General features: G+C 42.4%; 1 protein-coding gene across 1 annotated transcript in view; it reads right to left on the reverse strand.

The window, feature by feature from the left end:
• KPNB1 (karyopherin subunit beta 1) overlaps positions 1–20,265 on the reverse strand; it is a 60,049-nt gene that overhangs the window by 23,054 nt on the left and 16,730 nt on the right. The window contains exons 8-15 of the mRNA XM_063425189.1: positions 19,639–19,749; positions 15,763–15,864; positions 12,804–13,028; positions 8,241–8,432; positions 6,045–6,175; positions 4,445–4,592; positions 4,111–4,182; positions 989–1,133 (exon numbers count right to left, since the gene is read on the reverse strand). Of these exons, the coding sequence (XP_063281259.1) occupies positions 989–1,133; positions 4,111–4,182; positions 4,445–4,592; positions 6,045–6,175; positions 8,241–8,432; positions 12,804–13,028; positions 15,763–15,864; positions 19,639–19,749 (1,126 nt within the window). The remainder of the gene's footprint in view (positions 1–988; positions 1,134–4,110; positions 4,183–4,444; positions 4,593–6,044; positions 6,176–8,240; positions 8,433–12,803; positions 13,029–15,762; positions 15,865–19,638; positions 19,750–20,265) is intronic.

Here is a 20,265-nt window from a genome sequence, read left to right on the forward strand (position 1 = left end):
TGTCATAATTATCAAATCAGATATCGCAGAAATTCCATCCAAACCCAGTGAAAATTAATCATCCGACAACTGAGAACAGTGAAATTATCCAGATCCTCCTGGATAAATTCCCAAATTTTTATTGGAAGTAATAAGAAAATATACCAGACCACAATTCCATGCTCCAAGATGGTTTAGACTTCAGAATCCCAGGATTTCTTGGGTTGAAAGGGACATTAAAGTGACATTTTCCATTATCTCAAATTGCTTCAAGCCCTGTCCAACCTGGCCTTGTGAACACCCCCAGCTCTCCTTTACTGCTTTATCCACATTTTTTGCAGCAAACAATAAGAAAATAAAAGAAACCCAAATTCCATGCTCTAACTTGGTCTGGATTTCAGAATCCCAGGATTTCTTGGGTTGAAGGGGACATTAAAGTGACATTTTCCACTGTCTCAAATTGCTTCAAGCCCTGTCCAACCTGGCCTCAGACACTTCATGCATGTGAACACCCTCAGCTCTTCTTTACTGCTTTATCCACATTTTTCCTTAGAAATAATGAGAAAATACAAGAAAAGGAAATTCCATGCTCTAAATTGGTTTGGATTTCAGAATCTCAGGATTTCTTGGGTTGAAGGGGACATTAAAGTGACATTTTCCATTATTTCAAATTGCTTCAAGCCCTGTCCAACCTGGCCTTGTGAACACCCCCAGCTCTCCTTTACTGCTTTACCCACATTTTTCGCAGGAAAACAGCAAGAAAATACAAGAAAACGAAATTCCATGCTCTAAAGTGGTTTGGATTTCAGAATCTCAGGATTTCTTGGGTTGAAGGGAACATTAAAGTGACATTTTCCACTATCCCAGGTTGCTCCAGCCTCGGACATTTCCAGGGACGGAGAACTCCCCCCTTCCCCACACCACCCAGCAATAAATAACATTTTTCACCACATTGCCCAAAATTCCTGGATCCAACCCCATCCCTGGGTGTTCCCAGCCCGTTGCTGACCTTCCACCAGGGTGCTGACGGCCATGAGGGCGTCCTCCTGCACGCCCCCGGAGCCGGCCGTGCTCTGGAACATTCTGAGCAGCGACGCCATCACCACGTCCGAGATCTGCAGCGCGTCCTGGTGCTGCACCTTCCGCAGCACGTTCTGAGGGAAAAATTATGGAAAAAGGGTAAAAATCAGTGTTTGTCCCAAAGGTAAGGCATTTCTGCACCTCTGGGGGCTGCAGTTTCTGAGGGAAAAATCATGGAAAATGGGCAAAAACAGTCACAGCTAATCCCACAGGTACAGCATTCCCACAGGTACAATTTCCACAGAACATTCTGAGGGAAAAATTGTGGAAAATGGGCAAAAAATCACTGTTCATCCTAACATTCCCATAGCCCTGGTGCTGCAACTTCCACAGAACGTTCTGAGGGAAAAATTGTGGAAAATGGGTAAAAATCACTGTTTGTCCCAAAGGTAAGGCATTCCCACACCCCTGGGAGCTGCAGTTTCTGAGGGAAAAATCGTGGAAAATGGGCAAAAAAAATTATAGCTACTCCCATAGGTTGAGCATTCCCACAGCTGCACCTTCCACAGCATGTTCTGAGGGAAAAATTGTGGAAAACGGGCAAAAATCACTGTTTGTCCCAAAGGTAAGGCATTCCTACACCCCTGGGAGCTGCAGTTTCTGAGGTAAAATTCATGGAAAATGGGCAAAAAATCACTGTTCATCCTAACATTCCCATAGCCCTGGTGCTGCACCTTCCACAGAATGTTCTGAGGGAAAAATTGTGGAAAATGGGTAAAAATCACTGCTCATCCTGCAGGTAAAGCATTCCTACACACCTGGGAGCTGCAGTTTCTGAGGGAAAAATCATGGAAAATGGGCAAAAATCACTGTTCATCCCAACATTCCCATAGCCCTGGTGCTGCACCTTCCACAGAATGTTCTGAGGGAAAAATTGTGGAAAACAGGTAAAAATCACTGCCCATCCTGCAGGTAAAGCATTTCTGCACCCCTGGGAGCTGCAGTTTCTGAGGGAAAAATCATGGAAAATGGCAAAAAAAATTACAGCTAATCCCACAGGTAGAGCATTCCTACAGCTGCACTTTCCACAGAATGTTCTGAGGGAAAAATCGTGGAAAACGGGCAAAAATCACTGTTTGTCCCAAAGGTAAAGCATTCCCACACCCCTGGGAGCTGCAGTTTCTGAGGTAAAAATCATGGAAAATGGGCAAAAAATCACTGCTAATCCCACAGGTAGAGCATTCCCAGAGCTGCTCTTCTCGCAGAATGTTCTGAGGGAAAAATTGTGGAACATGGGCAAAAATCAGTGTTTGTCCCAAAGGTAAAGCATTCCTACACCCCTGGGAGTTGCAGTTTCTGAGGTAAAAATCAGGGAAAATGGGCAAAAAATCACTGCTAATCCCACAGGTAGAGCATTCCCAGAGCTGCTCTTCCCGCAGAATGTTCTGAGGGAAAAATCGTGGAAAAAGGGCAAAAATCACTGCTCATCCTGCAGGTAAAGCATTCCCACACCCCTGGGAGCTCCATCTTCTGCGGCACGTTCTGAGGGAAAAATCATGGAAAATGGGTAAAAATCACAGCTCACCCCACAGGTAAAGCATTTCTACACCCCTGGGAGCTGCAGTTTCTGAGGGAAAAATCACAGAAAACGGGCAAAAATCACTGTTCACCCCACAGATAAAGGATTCCCACAGCTGCACCTTCAGCTGCAGTTTCTGAGGGAAAAATCACAGAAAACAGGTAAAAATCACTGCTCATCCCACAGGTAAAGCATCCCCACACCCCTGGGAGCTGCAGTTTCTGAGGTAAAAATTGTGGAAAACAGGCAAAAAATCACAGCTAATCCCACAGGTAGAGCATTCCCACAGCTGCACCTTCCCCAGAATGTTCTGAGGGAAAAATCACAGAAAACAGGCAAAAATCAGTGCTCATCCCAGAGATAAAGCGTTCCCACACCCCTGGGAGCTGTGGGAAAGATGAAAGAGCTGCTGTTTGAACCCTTTCACTGCAAAAAAAATCTGCTTTTGTGGCTGCAAAGTCCTGTTCATTTGGCTGCATTCAGATTTTCCAGCTGAATTTCTCTTTCCTGCTGCATAGGCTGTTCTCAAAGCTTTGCCATTTGTAAGCTGGAATTAAATGTGACCAGCCCAAATTTAGCCTATTAAATAAACAATAATAATGAAATCCTTTTTATTTTCTTTCGCAGCTGAGCTTGTAGGGGGTTGTAGCTGAGTTTGGCTTCTGAATTAAAGTTAGAAATGCTTGAAGTGGTTACAATACAGCAATTCCCAGGAAAAGAAAAAAAAATCCATAATTTCCAGAGGAAAGTAATTATTTAAAGTTTAACTTTTCACTCCACAAAGATGGACTTGGGCTGTTTATATAATTAAGACTTGATTTATGGAATTACAGGATGATTTGGGTGGAAAGGGAGTTTAAAAATCCCCAAATTCCATGGACAGGAACACATTCCATGAAAACAATTTGTTCCTTCCAGGGATGGGATTTTTCTCACTTAATTTTAAATATTAACAAATGTTTTTCCTCTGCTGGATGTATTTCCAGCAACACAACAACAAAAATTAGGTAAAAGAACAATAGATTTGATTTTTTTAATACTGAAAAAAGCCCTTTTGCTGAGTTTTACTCAGTGGTTTTAAAGTAAGCACTGCACTGGCTCCTGCTCATTAGCAGATGTTTAATTGGGAATTCTGAGGACACTCAGAACATTTTAATTGGTGCCATTTGGATCAGCAGGACCAAGCACAAGATGCAGATGAAGGAATCAAAGCCATGAGGGATTTTTTGTTGTTGTTGTCTGTGAGACTGTTGAGGCTGTAGCTAACCCAAGAACTGATCTGACAGCACAGACAATCTTTTATAAAATCCCCAGAAATGTTCTTTTGAGTCATATTGCCCTGAATTTTGTCACTAGAGCACAACTTAGAGACTTCTGAACCTGGCATCACCTCCCACGTGTCAGCTGGGATCAAAAATCCACTTTTTTCATTCAATTCTCAGCAGCAGGAGCTGAGGTTGGAGCTTCAGGTGCACAAAAACGCTTCAAAAATCACTTTATTCCCACAACAAACCCAGGAGGGAGGAATTTACCTGGAGAGTAGCACAGAGGAGGGACTGGAGATCGTTGAACTGGATTCTGTCTGAGGTGCTCTGGATGTGAGACTGAAACAAGAACAAAACCCCGCGTGTGAAGAGGATCCTGGCAGCTCCAGGGAGAGCCAGGTTGTACTTGAAATATTTGTTCTTTTCAGATCTCAGAGCATGGGGGCTGTGAAAAAGCTAAATATAGAACTTTTGAGTAGTTTGGGACCTTAAATCTCATCCTATTCCCATGGGCAGGGACACCTCCCACCATCCCTGGGTTTGGACACTCCCAGGGATAGAGCAGCCAAAATTTCCCTGTTTTAAATCAGGATTTACCCACCTCCATCTGTAGCACTTGCTGGAGCCTCTCCATGATGACCAGGGTGGTTTTTTGGACAGCAGGATAACAGTCCTTGGCACTGTTTTTTACTATTTCCATCAGGGATTCATAGGCAGAACTCCTCAAGTTATTCTGGTGTCCATCAGGTCTGCAACAGAAGGAGGAAGATTTGCAGCTCCCAGTGCTTGGAAACAGATTTTTTTTTAATTTTAGTAAACCAGCAACAGCTCCATTTGAGTGCTGTGACAAAACAGGAGCTACTTGAAAGCCTTGAAATAAAGGGAATTTGTGAAGCCACTTCTGTCACATTTCTTTTTAATGATTTTCGGTTTTTAAAATGATTTTCACAACGAGGAGAGGGGGCCAGAAGGAGCCTCGGAGTTGGTGTCAGGTGAGCAGCACTTCAGAGCCCCTCCCCAGACACCTCTGAGGGTGTGAAATTTGAAATTAAGGCACCTGAGGTGATTGATGGGCTCCAGAGCCTTTAGCCAGACCATCACTCCTGGCTGGATGGAAATGAAGACAGGAAAAGAGTTTAAATTTTCAACTGGGACAAGGTTTTTAAGGAGAATCAGCAGCAAAAAGGCTCCATCAGTCCATGGAGCTGATCCAGGGATTGAACCTGGAGCTGTCAGATTTATGTGACCTTCAAGCCACCATAAAAGTGGAATTTTAGCCTTTTTTTTCCTGCATCTGAGAGCAAAATATTTTGCCTCATTTATTTTCTGTTTCAGCTGGGATGGGAATGGGAGATTAAGTAGGTCCTTGGTTCTTCTGGGAGAACCTGGAGCTGATGGGAAGGGATGGAAGCCACACAAAAACAATCAGGAAAAAGAACAAAAAGGGATCCCTGATTATGTCCTGCTGCAATTCCTGATTATCCTGGGGCCCTGCAGCCAATGGAGCTGGGTCTTGTGATGGCATAAAAATTGCAGAGCCTTAAAACTGCAGAGTTAAACTTGGAAATGTGAGGGAAAATGTGAGGGGAAAATGGGGGAAAATGTGAGGGGAAAATGTGAGGGGAAAATGTGAGGGGAAAATGTGAGGGGAAAATGTGAGGGGAAAATGTGAGGGGAAAATGTGAGGGGAAAATGTGAGGGGAAAAGTGAGGGGAAAAGTGAGGGGAAAAGTGAGGGGAAAAGTGAGGGGAAAAGTGAGGGGAAAAGTGAGGGGAAAAGTGAGGGGAAAAGTGAGGGGAAAAGTGAGGGGAAAAGTGAGGGGAAAAGTGAGGGAAAAGTGAGGGGGAAATGAGGGAAAAGTGAGGGGGAAATGAGGGAAATGTGAGGGGAAAATGAGGGAAACGTGAGAGGAAACTGGGGAGATTGGAGGAAAATGGGGGAGATTCAAAGGAAAATGAGAGAAATTCAAAGGAAAACAGAAGGGACACTCCTGGCCTTCCTAAAACCAGATATGGACAAAATTGTGATAAATTATTCAGCAGAAAGAGCTGTTTTCCTAGGATTTGCACCCTTAATTCCTCTTTTTTCATACCAAATAAACCCATGCTTTAATCCACCACCAGATCTCAGCTGCCAAGAAGAGCCCTAGAGCGTGGAGTGGGAAATAAATGTAAAAAGGCTTTTTGGAGAGGTTGTTTTACCTGTCTGCAGTCTCCAGCAGTTTCTGCACTATCAGCTCAAAGGAGGACGATAAGCAGTAGGTTGCTGGTTCTTCCTGATCATCAGCCACATCTGCAGCTTCATAGGCAGCTTCAGCAAGGCTGGAGAAGGCCTGGAACACAAAATATCCATTGGTTTTCTACCCTCACAGCTCCAGAAATTCAGATGCCATCAGTTTTCATTCCAAAATCCTCACAAAAATCCATTAAAACAAACAAACCCACCCTAAACTAAGAAGTGTGCAGGATGAACAATTCCAGAGCAGCTTAACTGTGCTGTAGGTGGGTGAGAGGAGCTAAAAGCTTCCTGTTTTTTTAAAAAATTTTACTCTAAAAACACCCAGGATTCATCATCAGGAGACAAAAGCCACCTGGATTTTTGCCAGGATAACAGAGCAGGGAAAACCCCTTTGTGCTGATGAGTGTGGAATTGTAGAAAAAAGGGATTGTGTCATTTGTAGATATTGTTTTGACAGGAAAATCCTCCTCCCCAGCTCAGTCTGAGGGAGCAGCTCCAGGAAGGCAGTGGGGACGTGGAGACCACACAAAACATCAAGAAAAAAAATCCCATCCTGCTTCCCAAATTATTTCTGGGCAGGTTTGGGTTTGAGCCTCGAGGCAATTCAATAAAAAGCTTAATCCAAAAATCCCTTTTCTCAACCCCATGACAGCAGGGACAGTTCCCACAGCATTCCCAGACTAGAGACAACTTCTACACTCAGTGAATATCAGCATTTTTTCCCTAAAATTCCACTTTTTTTCCTTTATTTTTTTCCTAAAATTCCACTTTTTTTCCCTTTATTTTTTTCCTAAAATTCCACTTTTTTCCCTTTATTTTTTCCTAAAATTCCACTTTTTTTCCTTTATTTTTTTCCTGCCAGAGCCACAAAATAGAACTGGGATAATTGAAGGGTCAACCAGTGTTTGCTGGGGCAGCAAGCCATGGATTAATTGTGGAATTCACTAAAGTGTGTGTGGGTAAATATATAAAATCCCACAAAAATTTATATAATATATTAAACTATATAAATATGTAAACCCATATAAATATAGAAAATAATAGAAATATGAAATAGAAATATATAAAACATATAAATATATAAATAATTAAGATAAAGATAGAAAATTACATAAAGAAAACAATATAAATATATACACATATAAATTATATATATATAATATATAAATATATGTGTGCATGCTTTTATATATTAATTTGCATTTATATTTTTTACTTTATATTCAATAAAGACCGTGATAGGAGGCTGGAGCCAGGCGGGAGCAGGGCTCTGCTTGAGGGAAAATGGGTGAGATATGAGGGAAAAAGGAGAGAAATGTGAGGGGAAAAATGGGGAGAGACGTGAGGAAAAAATGGGAGAGATATGAGGGAAAAAGGAGAGAAATGTGAGGGGAAAATGGGGAGAGATGAGGGGAAAAAGGGGAGAGACGTGAGGGGAAAATGGAGAGAGACGTGAGGGGAAATGACATTTGAGGGAAAAAAGGGGAGAGACGTGAGGGAAAAACGAGGAGAGATGTGAGGGGAAAAATGGGAGAGATGTGAGGGGAAAAATGGGAGAGATGTGAGGGGAAAAATGGGAGAGATGTGAGGGGAAATGAGGAGAGACGTGAGGGGAAAAATTGGGAGAGACGTGAGGGGAAAATGGGAGAGATGTGAGGGGAAAATGGGAGAGATATGAGGGAAAAATGGGAGAGATGTGAGGGAAAAATGGGAGAGATGTGAGGGAAAAATGGGAGAGATATGAGGGAAAAATGGGAGAGATGTGAGGGAAAAATGGGAGAGAGATGTGAGGGAAAATGGGGAGAGACGTGAGTGGAAAAGAGATTTGAGGGAAAACGGGGGAGATGTGAGGGGAAATGGGAGAGATTTGATCGGACAAGACCGAACAATCTCAAGCAATGTCCAGGCTGGATATTAAGGAAATTTCCTTCATGGAAAAAGTCCCGGGCACCTTCACAAGCTGCCTGTAGCGAGCCTGAACTCCCAATCCCTGGAATTGCCCACCAAATCCATGGATGAGCACAGAAATCCAACACAACTTAGTGTCACCATTGGCGGGAACACCCAGACTCGATGATGGCAAAACCCTTCCAGATCCACCAGGGGTTGTTTTTCTCACTGGATTTGAATTCCTGGTGGGGTTCAGGGGATTTCCTCACCCAGCAGACGTTGGTGGCCACCCTGGGCTCGGCGCTCAGCCCCTCCATCAGGCACTGCAGCAGTGGTGCCAGGTAAATGTCATTGATGGCGGCCTCGGGCAGCATCTCACAGATCCTGCCCACAGTCCAGGCCGTCGTGTCCCTGACCACCACGCTGGGATCCTTCATCAGCTCTATCAACGTTGGCATGGCCTGTAAAAAACAACAGGAGAAAGCAGGTGAGGGGAAAAAAACCAAAGAAAAATCCTGCATTTATCCCAATCCTGTATGTTGGAGTCTAGAACATCCCTGTGGCCGCCCTGGAGGGTTTGGGGTCTGTCCAGGGGGGTCTGGGATCTGTCCAGGGGGGTCTGGGGTCTGTCCAGGGGGGTCTGGGGTCTGTCCAGGAGGGTCTGGGGTCTGTCCAGGGGGTCTGGGGTCTGTCCAGGGGGGTCTGGGGTCTGTCCAGGGGGGTCTGGGGTCTGTCCAGGGGCTCAGTCAGACCCACACAGATCCCAGGAGGACACTGACTCTGATCCCTGCCATGGCAGTGAACACTCACATGCAGGAAGAATCACAAATCCTAAGAATTTAAAATAAGTAGTGGATGGTTTATTATAGAATATAAATATAGAAATTAGGATTCTTAGCATATGGGGCTGAAGAGACAAGATGGAGGAATTGGGGAGTGGCCCCTGTGCTCCTTGTTCTTGCTCTCGTCCCCCATTTTCTGCTGAGTTGGATTTTAGAGATTGGTTTAGAGTAGAAATGACATGTTAGCATAGGTAGTAGGTATTGGTACAATTTTATAAATAAAAAGTTCATTTTGGACGGTGCTTGGGTCAGGGGTACTGTACATAAGGGGCTCTCTGACCCGCCCAGTCCTGCTGGGGCCGCCCTGCAGAGCTGGGACAGAACTAAGATTGGATTTTAGAGATTAGTTTAGAGTAGAAATGACATGTTAACATAGGTAATAAATATTGGTATGATTCTGTAAATAAAAAGTTCATTTTGGACAGTGCTTGGGTCAGGGGTACTGTACAGAAGGGGCTCTCTGACCCACCCAGTCCTGCTGGGGACGCCCTGCAGAGCTGGGACAGAACTGAGATAAGGTTCCCTGCCAGGGAGGGGCAGAGCTGAAAAAGAACTAAGATAATAAAGAAATAAAGAATAAACAACCCTGGAAATGTGCACTGGGGACTCAGCTTGTCGTCTCCACCTCTGGTGTGAAACACCCAGGGCAAAGAGAAGACTGAAAACCTGATTAACTCTGGGAACAGCAACCCCAAGGAGAATCTCAGGGAAAAATAACCCTGAGACCTGTAGTTTATATTTTATTTTATGTTAACGGTTCTATTCCCTACCGTGATCCCTTTTACAAACACCTTCACCAAGGATGGTTCAACTCAGCATGCCCGAAGTGAAGGCAGCTGCTACATTCAGTAAATCTTATAATTTTCACTCCTTTAAATGCATTTTTCCCATAATATTTCCTACCAGAGTCCCAAACCAGATTTGAGGTAACTTAATGTGAGTGCTGGGTTATGGATCAAATGCAGGATTTGGATTTGAGATGTTCTCCTCTAATTAACCCACAGGCTCTAAAACTCTCCAAAACCAGGTAATGTCCTTTCAATTTTCCTTAATTAAGAGCACATGCAAATCAGAAATTCTCCTTCAATTAACCCAGGGGTTTGGGGCTCTAAAAGCCTCCAGGAAGGGGTTATAACCTCCTCATTTTCCTCAAGAGCACGTGCAAATCAAACATTCTCCTCCAATTAACCCAGTGAATTTTAGCTCCAAAAATATCCAAAACCAGTTAATATCCTTTTGATTTTCTTTAAATTAAGAGGATGTGCAAATCAGACATTCTCCCTCAATTAATTTGGGCTCTAAAACTCAGGCTCTAGAAGCCACCAAAACAGGTGATATCCTTCTGATTTTCCTTAAAATAAGAGCATGCACAAAGCAGACATTCTCCTCCAAATAACCACAAATTTTTTAGCTCTAAAAGCCTCTAAACAAGGAATTTTTAACTCCAAAACCAGATTATACCTTTCTGATTTTCCTCAAATGAAAATCTTAGGCTAACCAAAAACCCTCCTCCACAGAACCACGAGACTTTTACCTCCAATTCTTCCCAAAATCTCACCTGTACTACCAAATAACCCCAAATTTTTTAGCTCTATAAAAGCGATTTTAGCTTCAAAACCAGATTACATCCTCCTGATTTTCTTCAAATTAAAATCTCACGCAAACCAAATTTTCTTCATAAAACCATGAGATTTTCACCTCCAACTCCTCCCCAAAATCTCACCTGTACTACCAAACAACCACGAATTTTTCAGCTATAAAATCCTCTACACAAGCAATTTTAACTCCAAAACCAGATTACAGCCTCCTGATTTTCCTCAAATAAAAATCCCACGCAAACCAAACACTTTCCTCATAAAACCATGAGATTTTCACCTCCAACCCTTCTCAAAAACTCACCTGTACTACCAAATAACCAGACAACTTTTAGCTTTAAAAGCCTCTACACAAGTGATTTTAGCTCCAAAACCAGACTATATCTTTCTCATTACCCTTCAATGAGAATGCCACACAAACCAAACACTTTTCTCCATAGAACCACGAGATTTTTACCTCCAACCCCTCCCAAAAACTTCACCTGTATTACTAAATAACCCCAAATTTTTTAGCTCTAAAAAAGCAATTTTAGCTCCAAAACCAGATTACATCCTCCTGATTTTCCTCAAATGAAAATCCCACACAAACCAAACACTTTCTTCATAAAACCATGAGATTTTCACCTCCAACCCTTCTCAAAAATCTCACCTGTACTACCAAACAACCACGAATTTTTCAGCTATAAAATTCTCTACACAAGTGATTTTAGCTCCAAAACCAGATTATACCTTTCTGATTTTCCTCAAATAAAAACCCCACGCAAACCAAACACTTTCCTCATAAAACCACGAGATTTTCACCTCCAACCCTTCTCAAAAACTCACCTGTATTAGCAAACAACCACAAAACTTTTAGCTCTAGAATCCTCTAAAAGCCTCTACACAAGCGATTTTAGCTCCAAAATCAGATTACATCCTCCTGATTTTCCTCAAATGAAAACCAAACACTCTCCTCCACAGAACCATGAGATTTTCACCTCCAACCCCTCCCAAAAACCTCACCTGCATTACCAAACAACCATGCCATTTTTATCTCTAAAATCCTCTACACAAGCGATTTTAGCTCCAAAACCAGATTATACCTTTCTGATTTTCCTCAAATAAAAATCCCACACAAACCACTTTCCTCTATAGAACCACGAGATTTTCACCTCAAACCCCTCCCAAAAACTCACCTGAATTACCAAATAACCCCAAATTTTTTAGCTCTAAAATAGCCATTTTAGCTCCAGAACCAGATTACATCCTCCTGATTTTCCTCAAATAAAAATCCCACACAAACCAAACACTTTCTTCATAAAACCATGAGATTTTCACCTCCAACTCCTCCCCAAAATCTCACCTGTATTACCAAACAACCACGAATTTTTCAGCTCTAAAATCCTCTACACAAGTGATTTTAGCTCCAAAACCAGATTATACCTTTCTGATTTTCCTCAAATGAAAACCCCACACAAACCAAACACTCTCCTCCATAGAACCACGAGATTTTTACCTCAAACCCTTCCCAAAAAACTCACCTGTTATACTAAATAACTACAAAATTTTTAGCTCTAAAATCCTCTACACAAGCGATTTTAGCTCCAAAACCAGATTACATCCTCCTGATTTTCCTCAAATGAAAATCCCATGCAAATTAAACACTCTCCTCCACAGAACCATGAGATTTTCACCTCCAACCCTTCCCAAAAATTCACTTATATTACCAAATAACCACAAAAATTTTAGCTCTAAACAGGCAATTTGAGCTCCAAAACCAGATTACATCCTCCTGATTTTCCTCAAATGAAAACCAAACACTCTCCTCCACAGAACCACGAGATTTTTACCTCAAACTCTTCTCAAAACCTCACCTGTATTACTAAATAACCAACTTTTTAGCTTTAAAAGCCTCTAAACAAGCAATTTGAGCTCCAAAACCAATGATACCTTCCTGATTTTCCTCAAATGACAATCCTAGGCTAATTTAAACACTCTCCTCCACAGAACCACGAGATTTTTACCTCAAACCCTCCCCAAAATATCACCTGTACTACCAAACAACCACGACTTTTTCAGCTATAAAATCCTCTACACAAGCGATTTTAGCTCCAAAACCAGATTACAGCCTCCTGATTTTCCTCAAATAAAAACCCCCACACAAACCAAACACTTTCCTCATAAAACCACGAGATTTTCACCTCAAACCCCTCCCAAAAACCTCTCCTGCACTACCAAACAACCACGACTTTTTCAGCTATAAAATTCTCTACACAAACGTTTTTAGCTCCAAAACCAGATTATATCCTCCTGATTTTCCTCAAATAAAAATCCCACACAAACCAAACACTTTCCTCATAAAACCACGAGATTTTCACCTCCAACCCCCCCTTTTTTTTTTCCCCAAAAACCTCACCTGTATCACTAAAGGCTTGAGCTGGTTGGGCTCGGGCCCCTCGAGGATGCAGCCGAAGGCCATGACGGCGGCGTCGCGATACCTCCAGTCGGGATTCTTGATGTGCTCCTTGATGAAGGGCAGCACGTGGGGGACGATGTCGTCCTCGCAGCACGTGGCCAGCAGCATCAGGCACACCCCTGCTGCCTTGCAGGGGTTCCAGTCGTCGTCGTCGTCGTTCTCATCCTGGAAAAAAAGAGCCCAAAAAATGGTTTGGGGTTATCCTGGGGATTGGTGGGTTAAATGGGTTAAGTGGAGTTTTAAGTTAAATTTGGGTTGATTGGATTTTTAAGTTAAATTGTGGTTCTGGAGGGGAGGAAGTAACTTTGGTGGTTTGGTGAGGTGGGTTGATCGCTTCTTTAAGTGCTTTTACCTCATCCAGGTGAGATTTTGTCCCTTTGATCCCTGATATATTCCCAAAGTGGGCCCTGTACCACTAAAAAATCTCCTTTTCCAGCCAAACTCAGCCTCTTAAACCTTCAATACCTTCCCAAACTCATCCATTTCCCAAAAAGAGCTTTTCCCTCTCATCCAGGTGGGAATTTATCCCTTTGATATCTTCCCAAAGTGCACCATTAAAAATCTCCTTTCCCATCCCAAGCTCAGGCTCTGAAACCTTCAGTACCTTTCCAATCTCAGATGGCCTCATCCCCTCCCCAAAAGAGCTTTTCCCTCTCATCCAGGTGGGAATTTTGTCCCTTTGATCCCTGATATTTTCCCAAAGTGCACCATTAAAAATCTCCTTTCCGATCCCAAACTCAGCCTCTTAAACCTTCAGTGCCTTTCCAATCTCGGGCGGCCTCATCCTCTCCCCAAAAAGAGCTTTTCCCTCTCATCCAGGTGGGATTTTATCCCTTAGATCTCTGATATCTTCCCAAAGTGCACCACAGAAAATCTCTTTTCTCAACCAAACTCAGCCTCTTAAACCTTCAGTGCCTTTCTGCCTTTGGGTGGCCTCATCCACTTCCCAAAAAGAGCTTTTCCCTCTCACCCAGGTGGGATTTTATCCCATTGATCCTTGATATTTTCCCAAAGTGCACCATTAAAAATCTTTCCCATCCAAGCTCAGGCTCTGAAACCTTCAATACCTTCCCAAACTTGGGTGGCCTCATCCCTTTCCCAAAAAGAGTTTCTCCCTTTTATTCAGGTGGGATTTTATCCCTTTGATCCCTGATATTTTCCCAAAGTGCACCATGAAAAATCTCTTTTCCCATCCCAAGCTCAGGCTCTTAAACCTTCAGTGCCTTCCCAAACTCATCCATTTCCCAAAAAAAGAGCTTTTCCCTCTCATCCAGGTGGGATTTTATCCCTTAAATCTCTGATATCTTCCCAAAGTGGACCCTGTAGCACTAAAAAAATCTCCTTTCCCAACCGAACTCAGGCTCTTAAATCTTCAGTACCTTCCCAAACTCGTCCACTTCCCAAAAAAAGAGCTTTTCCCTCTCATCCAGATGGGATTTTATCCCTTGGATCCCTGATATTTTCTCAAAGTGGGCCCTGTAACACCAAAATTCTCCTTTCCCATCCAAGCTCAGGCTCTGAAACCTTCAATACCTTCCCAAACTTGGGTGGCCTCATCCCTTTCCCAAAAAGAGTTTCTCCCTTTTATTCAGGTGGGATTTTATCCCTTTGATCCCTGATATTTTCCCAAAGTGCACCATTAAAAATCTCCTTTCCAATCCCAAACTCAGCCTCTTAAACCTTCAGTGCCTTTCCAATCTCGGGTGGCCTCATCCCCTCCCCAAAATTTTTACCCCTCTCATCCAGGTGGGATTTTGTCCCTTTGATCCTTGATATTTTCCCAAAGTGCACCATGAAAATTCTCTTTTCCCATCCCAAGCTCAGGCTCTTAAACCTTCAATACCTTTCCAATCTCAGATGGCCTCATCCCCTCCCGAAAAAAGAGCTTTTCCCTCTCATCCAGGTGGGAATTTGTCCCTTTTGATCCTTGATATATTCCCAAAGTGCACCATTAAAAATCTCCTTTCTCAACCTAACTCAGCCTCTTAAACCTTCAATACCTTCCCAAACTCGTCCACTTCCCAAAAAAAGAGCTTTTCCCTCATCCAGGTGGGATTTTATCCATTGAATCCCTGGTATCTTACTAAAGTGCACCATTAAAAATCTCCTTTCTCAACAAAGCTCAGCCTCTTAAACATTCAGTGCCTTCCCAAACTCGTCCACTTCCCAAAAAAAGAGCTTTTCCCTCATCCAGATGGGATTTTATCCCTTTGATCTCTGATATTTTCCCAAAGTGCACCATTAAAAATCTCCTTTCCCACCCCAAGCTCAGTATCCCGAATTTTCTGTCAGGAACACAGGGAATCACCAAATCTCTCTGGAAACCACAAATCCTGGGAAGCACAGCCCAAATAAATCCCTGGAAGAGTTTAAGAGGGAATAAAAAATGCAGGCTTCAAAAATCCCAGGAATTGGAGCCCAAATCAGGCAGAGGCTGTGGAATATTTGATTTAATATCCCAAACATTCCCAAATAGAATACAGGGAATAAAATCAAATCTTTCTGAAAACCACAAATCCTGGGAAGCACAGCTCAAATAAATCCCTGGAAGAGTTTAAGAGGGAATAAAAAATCCAGGCTTCAAAAATCCCAGGAACTGGAACCCAGATCAGGCAGGGGCTGTGGAATATTGGGTTAAATATCCCAAATTTTGTGTCAGGAATACAGGGAATAAAATCAAATTTCTCTGGAAACCACAAACCCAGGGATGTGATCAGGTAAAAAGGAGACAAATCCCAGTCTCAGCCCCAAAACTGCTGCATCACCGGCTCAGAGTGGTGCATGAGAGCTCATCACAGACCAGGGACGTTTTTTGGGATCCAAAAAATTCAAAATTAATTCCCAAAGGATCCAGAGGGGCAGAAAAATCTGGAATTCCCTCCGGGAATGGGGCTCTCACCTGTTTTGTTAAGGTCTGGGTTAAAATAGGGACCAAATATTGCAGAGCCCCCTTGGCGTAGAATTTGCTGGTGTGCTCTGGGGGCCGTCCTTGTTCTGCTGCCTGCAGGGAAAAAAAAGAGGTGAAAAGTTCATTTTTATCACTATTTTAATCTATTTTTATATTTTATATAAAATATAAAATAATTTTCTATTTTTTCAGCATTTAAAGGTTGAATGATCAACTCCATAAAGCAAAAATTCTCTTTTTTTTCCCTCTCCCTTCCTCCCCAACAGGAATTCTGAGTTGCCTCAAGGGCACTTTGCACTGAGTTAAATATTCCAAAATCCACTTTAAATATTCCCAAATCCACTTGAAATATTCCAAAAATCCACTTTAATTCCTCACAGGGTACAATTATCCCCATTTTCACTTGGCTGGCTGTAATTACAAAGTGACCCCGAGGTGAAGGAGCAAAAGGTTTGGAATAAATAAAAACCTCCCCCAATTGCTGCCTGTCCTTTTATCCTTGATTTTTATTTTTTATTTTGGGAATTCAAGCATAAATTTCGATTTAGCTGCTTTAAAAAATGATTCATGCAGAGTCCTTCAAAGTTTCAGCTGTTATTGATAATTGATATTATTGATAATTTCAATTTGATAAATGCAAACTGCATCTGCAGGCAGAACAAATCCCCCAAATTCCTCTCCAGCCTCAGAATAATTATTTTTATTTCATCCAAAATTCTTAATTTGACTCATATAAATTGTGGATTTTAGAGAATGTGAGGCATTTTTTGGGAAAAAAAAACCCTGATGGGTGTGACAGAGCCCAAAATTCAATTGTGTCCCTAAAACCAGCAGGGATTTAAAAAGATTTATTCTTAATTCCGTGGGATAATTGTTTTTATTTTATTCAGAAATCCAAATTTGACTCATAAATCAAATATTTTAGGGAATGTGGTTTATTTTTTGGCACAAAGCCCCTCATGGGTGTGACAGAGCCCAAAATTTTGGATATTATTTTATTAATCCCAGGGATTATTTTATTATTTCCAGGAAAAATATGGGAGAGCCCCATGATAGGAGGTGCACGTGGATTTAGGTGGAAATAGGGAATAAGAATGGTAAAATTGGGTTATTTGAACAAAAAAAACCCTAAAAACTCCTCCCAAAAAAGGGAAAAAAATCTCAAATGAGGAACTAAAAACTCCCAAAGCAGGAGCTAAAAAATCCCAATGGAGGAGCCAAAATTCAATTCTAAAATGAGTTTAAAACCCCCAAAGGAGGAGCCAAAAATTCAACTCCTAAATGAATTAAAAAGTCCCAAGGAAGGAGCTAAAAACTCCCAAATTAGGAACTAAAAATTCCCAAATTAGGAGCTGAAAATTCATAAATGAAGAATTAAAAATTCCAAAATGAAGAATTAAAAATTCCAAAATGAAGAATTAAAAACTTCCAAATAAAGAATTAAAAATTCCAAAATGAAGAATTAAAAACTCCCAAAGGAGGAGCCAAAAACTCCCCAAAAATGGAGCCAAAATTCACTTTTTTTGTTCTTCCCACCATCCCAGTATTCCCAAGTGATTTTCAGGGAATTCCAGAATTCCCAAAGGGATTTTTAGGGAATTCCAGCATTCCCAGTGGGATTTCCAGGGAATTCCAGTATTCCCAGTTGGATTTCCAGGGAATTCCAGTATTCCCAGTTGGATTTCCAGCATTCCCAGTTGGATTTCCAGGGAATTCCAGGGAATTCCAGTATTCCCAATTGGATTTTTTAGGGAATTCCAGCATTCCCAGTTGGATTTCCAGGGATTTCCAGGGAATTCCAGTATTCCCAGTTGGATTTCCAGGGAATTCCAGCATTCCCAAAGGGATTTCCAGGGAATTCCAGTATTCCCAGTGGGATTTTTAGGGATTTCCAGTATTCCCAGTTGGATTTCCAGGGAATTCCAGTATTCCCAGTGGGATTTCCAGGGAATTCCAGGGAATTCCAGTATTCCCAGTTGGATTTCCAGGGAATTCCAGCATTCCCAGTTGGATTTCCAGGGAATTCCAGGGAATTCCAGTATTCCCAATTGGATTTTTAGGGAATTCCAGCATTCCCAGTTGGATTTCCAGGGAATTCCAGCATTCCCAAAGGAATTCCAGCCCTTCCCAGTTGGATTTCCAGGGAATTCCAGTATTCCCAGTTGGATTTTTAGGGAATTCCAGCATTCCCAAGGAATTCCAGCACTCCCAATTGGATTTCCAGGGATTTCCAGTATTCCCAGTGGGATTTCCAGGGAATTCCAGGGAATTCCAGTATTCCCAGTTGGATTTTTAGGGAATTCCAGGGAATTCCAGTATTCCCAATTGGATTTTTAGGGAATTCCAGCATTCCCAGTGGGATTTCCAGGGAATTCCAGTGAATTCCAGTATTCCCAGTTGGATTTCCAGGGAATTCCAGCATTCCCAGTTGGATTTCCAGGGAATTCCAGCATTCCCAAGGGAATTCCAGCCCTTCCCAGTTGGATTTCCAGGGAATTCCAGTATTCCCAGTTGGATTTTTAGGGATTTCCAGTGAATTCCAGTATTCCCAATTGGATTTTTAGGGAATTCCAGGGAATTCCAGTATTCCAAATTGGATTTTTAAGGATTTCCAGCGATTTCCAGTATTCCCAGTTGGATTTCCAGGGAATTCCAGCATTCCCAAGGGGATTTCCAGGGATTTTCAAGGAATTCCAGCATTCCCAGTGGGATTTCCAGGGAATTCCAGTATTCCCAAAGGATTTTCCAGCATTCCCAATTGGATTTTTAGGGATTTCCAGGGAATTCCAGGGAATTCCAGTATTCCCAGTTGGATTTCCAGGGAATTCCAGCATTCCCAAGGGGATTTCCAGGGATTTCCAAGGAATTCCAGCATTCCCAGTGGGATTTCCAGGGAATTCCAGTATTCCCAAAGGATTTTCCAGCATTCCCAATTGGATTTTTAGGGATTTCCAGGGAATTCCAGGGAATTCCAGTATTCCCAGTTGGATTTCCAGGGAATTCCAGCATTCCCAAGGGATTTCCAGGGAATTCCAGGGAATTCCAGTATTCCCAGTGGGATTTTTAGGGATTTCCAGTATTCCCAATTGGATTTTTAGGGAATTCCAGGGAATTCCAGCATTCCCAGTTGGATTTCCAGGGAATTCCAGCACTCCCAATTGGATTTTTAGGGAATTCCAGCACTCCCAAGGGATTTTCCAGGGATTTTCCAGGGAATTCCAGCATTCCCAGTTGGATTTCCAGGGAATTCCAGCATTCCCAAAAGGATTTCCAGGGAATTCCAGTATTCCCAGTGGGATTTTTAGGGATTTCCAGTATTCCCAGTTGGATTTCCAGGGAATTCCAGTATTCCCAGTTGGATTTTTAGGGAATTCCAGTGAATTCCAGTATTCCCAATTGGATTTTTAAAGATTCCCAGGGAATTCCAGTATTCCCAGTTGGATTTCCAGGGAATTCCAGGGAATTCCAGCATTCCCAGTTGGATTTCCAGGGAATTCCAGGGAATTCCAGCATTCCCAGTTGGATTTCCAGTATTCCCAGTTGGATTTCCAGGGAATTCCAGGGAATTCCAGCATTCCCAGTTGGATTTCCAGGGAATTCCAGGGAATTCCAGCATTCCCAGTTGGATTTCCAGTATTCCCAGTTGGATTTCCAGGGAATTCCAGGGAATTCCAGCATTCCCAGTTGGATTTCCAGGGAATTCCAGGGAATTCCAGCATTCCCAGTTGGATTTCCAGTATTCCCAGTTGGATTTCCAGGGAATTCCAGTATTCCCAAAGGATTTTCCAGCATTCCCAATTGGATTTTTAGGGATTTCCAGGGAATTCCAGCATTCCCAGTTGGATTTTCCGGGAATTCCAGCCCCACCTCCGAGGCCTCGATGGCCAGGTCCATCTCCTCGTCGCACACGTTGGACCAGAACTCGATGCCCTGCAGAGCCACCTCGTCTATGTCGCTCTTCATCGCCTCAATCGTGATCTGGAAAGCCAAAAATGGGAAAAAAGGAGATTTTAGGGATTTATCCCTTCCAAAAATTCATCCCAATTTGTGGGATGATCTTAGACTGTGGAATATTTGAGTTATTGAGTGTTAAAATTCAAAATAATCTGATTTTTTCCTGCAGAGCCACCTCGTCTATGTCGCTCTTCATCGCCTCAATCGCGATCTGGAAAGCCAAAAATGGGGGAAAAAAGGAGATTTTAGGGGTTTATCCCACCCTGAAATTCATCCCAATATGTGGGGTGATCCCAGACTGTGGAATATTTGAGTTATTGCATTTTAAAATTCAAAATAATCTGATTTTTTCCTGCAGAGCCACCTCGTCTATGTCGCTCTTCATCACCTCAATCGTGATCTGGAAAGCCAAAAATGGGGAAAAAAGGAGATTTTAGGGATTTATCCCACCCTGAAATTCATCCTGATTTATGGGTGGTCAGGGGGAGATTCCAGACTGTGGAAAATTCAAATTATTGAGTGTTAAAATTCCAAATAATC

The sequence above is a fragment of the Prinia subflava genome, unplaced genomic scaffold (genome assembly GCF_021018805.1).
Source record: "Prinia subflava isolate CZ2003 ecotype Zambia unplaced genomic scaffold, Cam_Psub_1.2 scaffold_58_NEW, whole genome shotgun sequence".
NCBI lineage: Eukaryota > Metazoa > Chordata > Aves > Passeriformes > Cisticolidae > Prinia > Prinia subflava.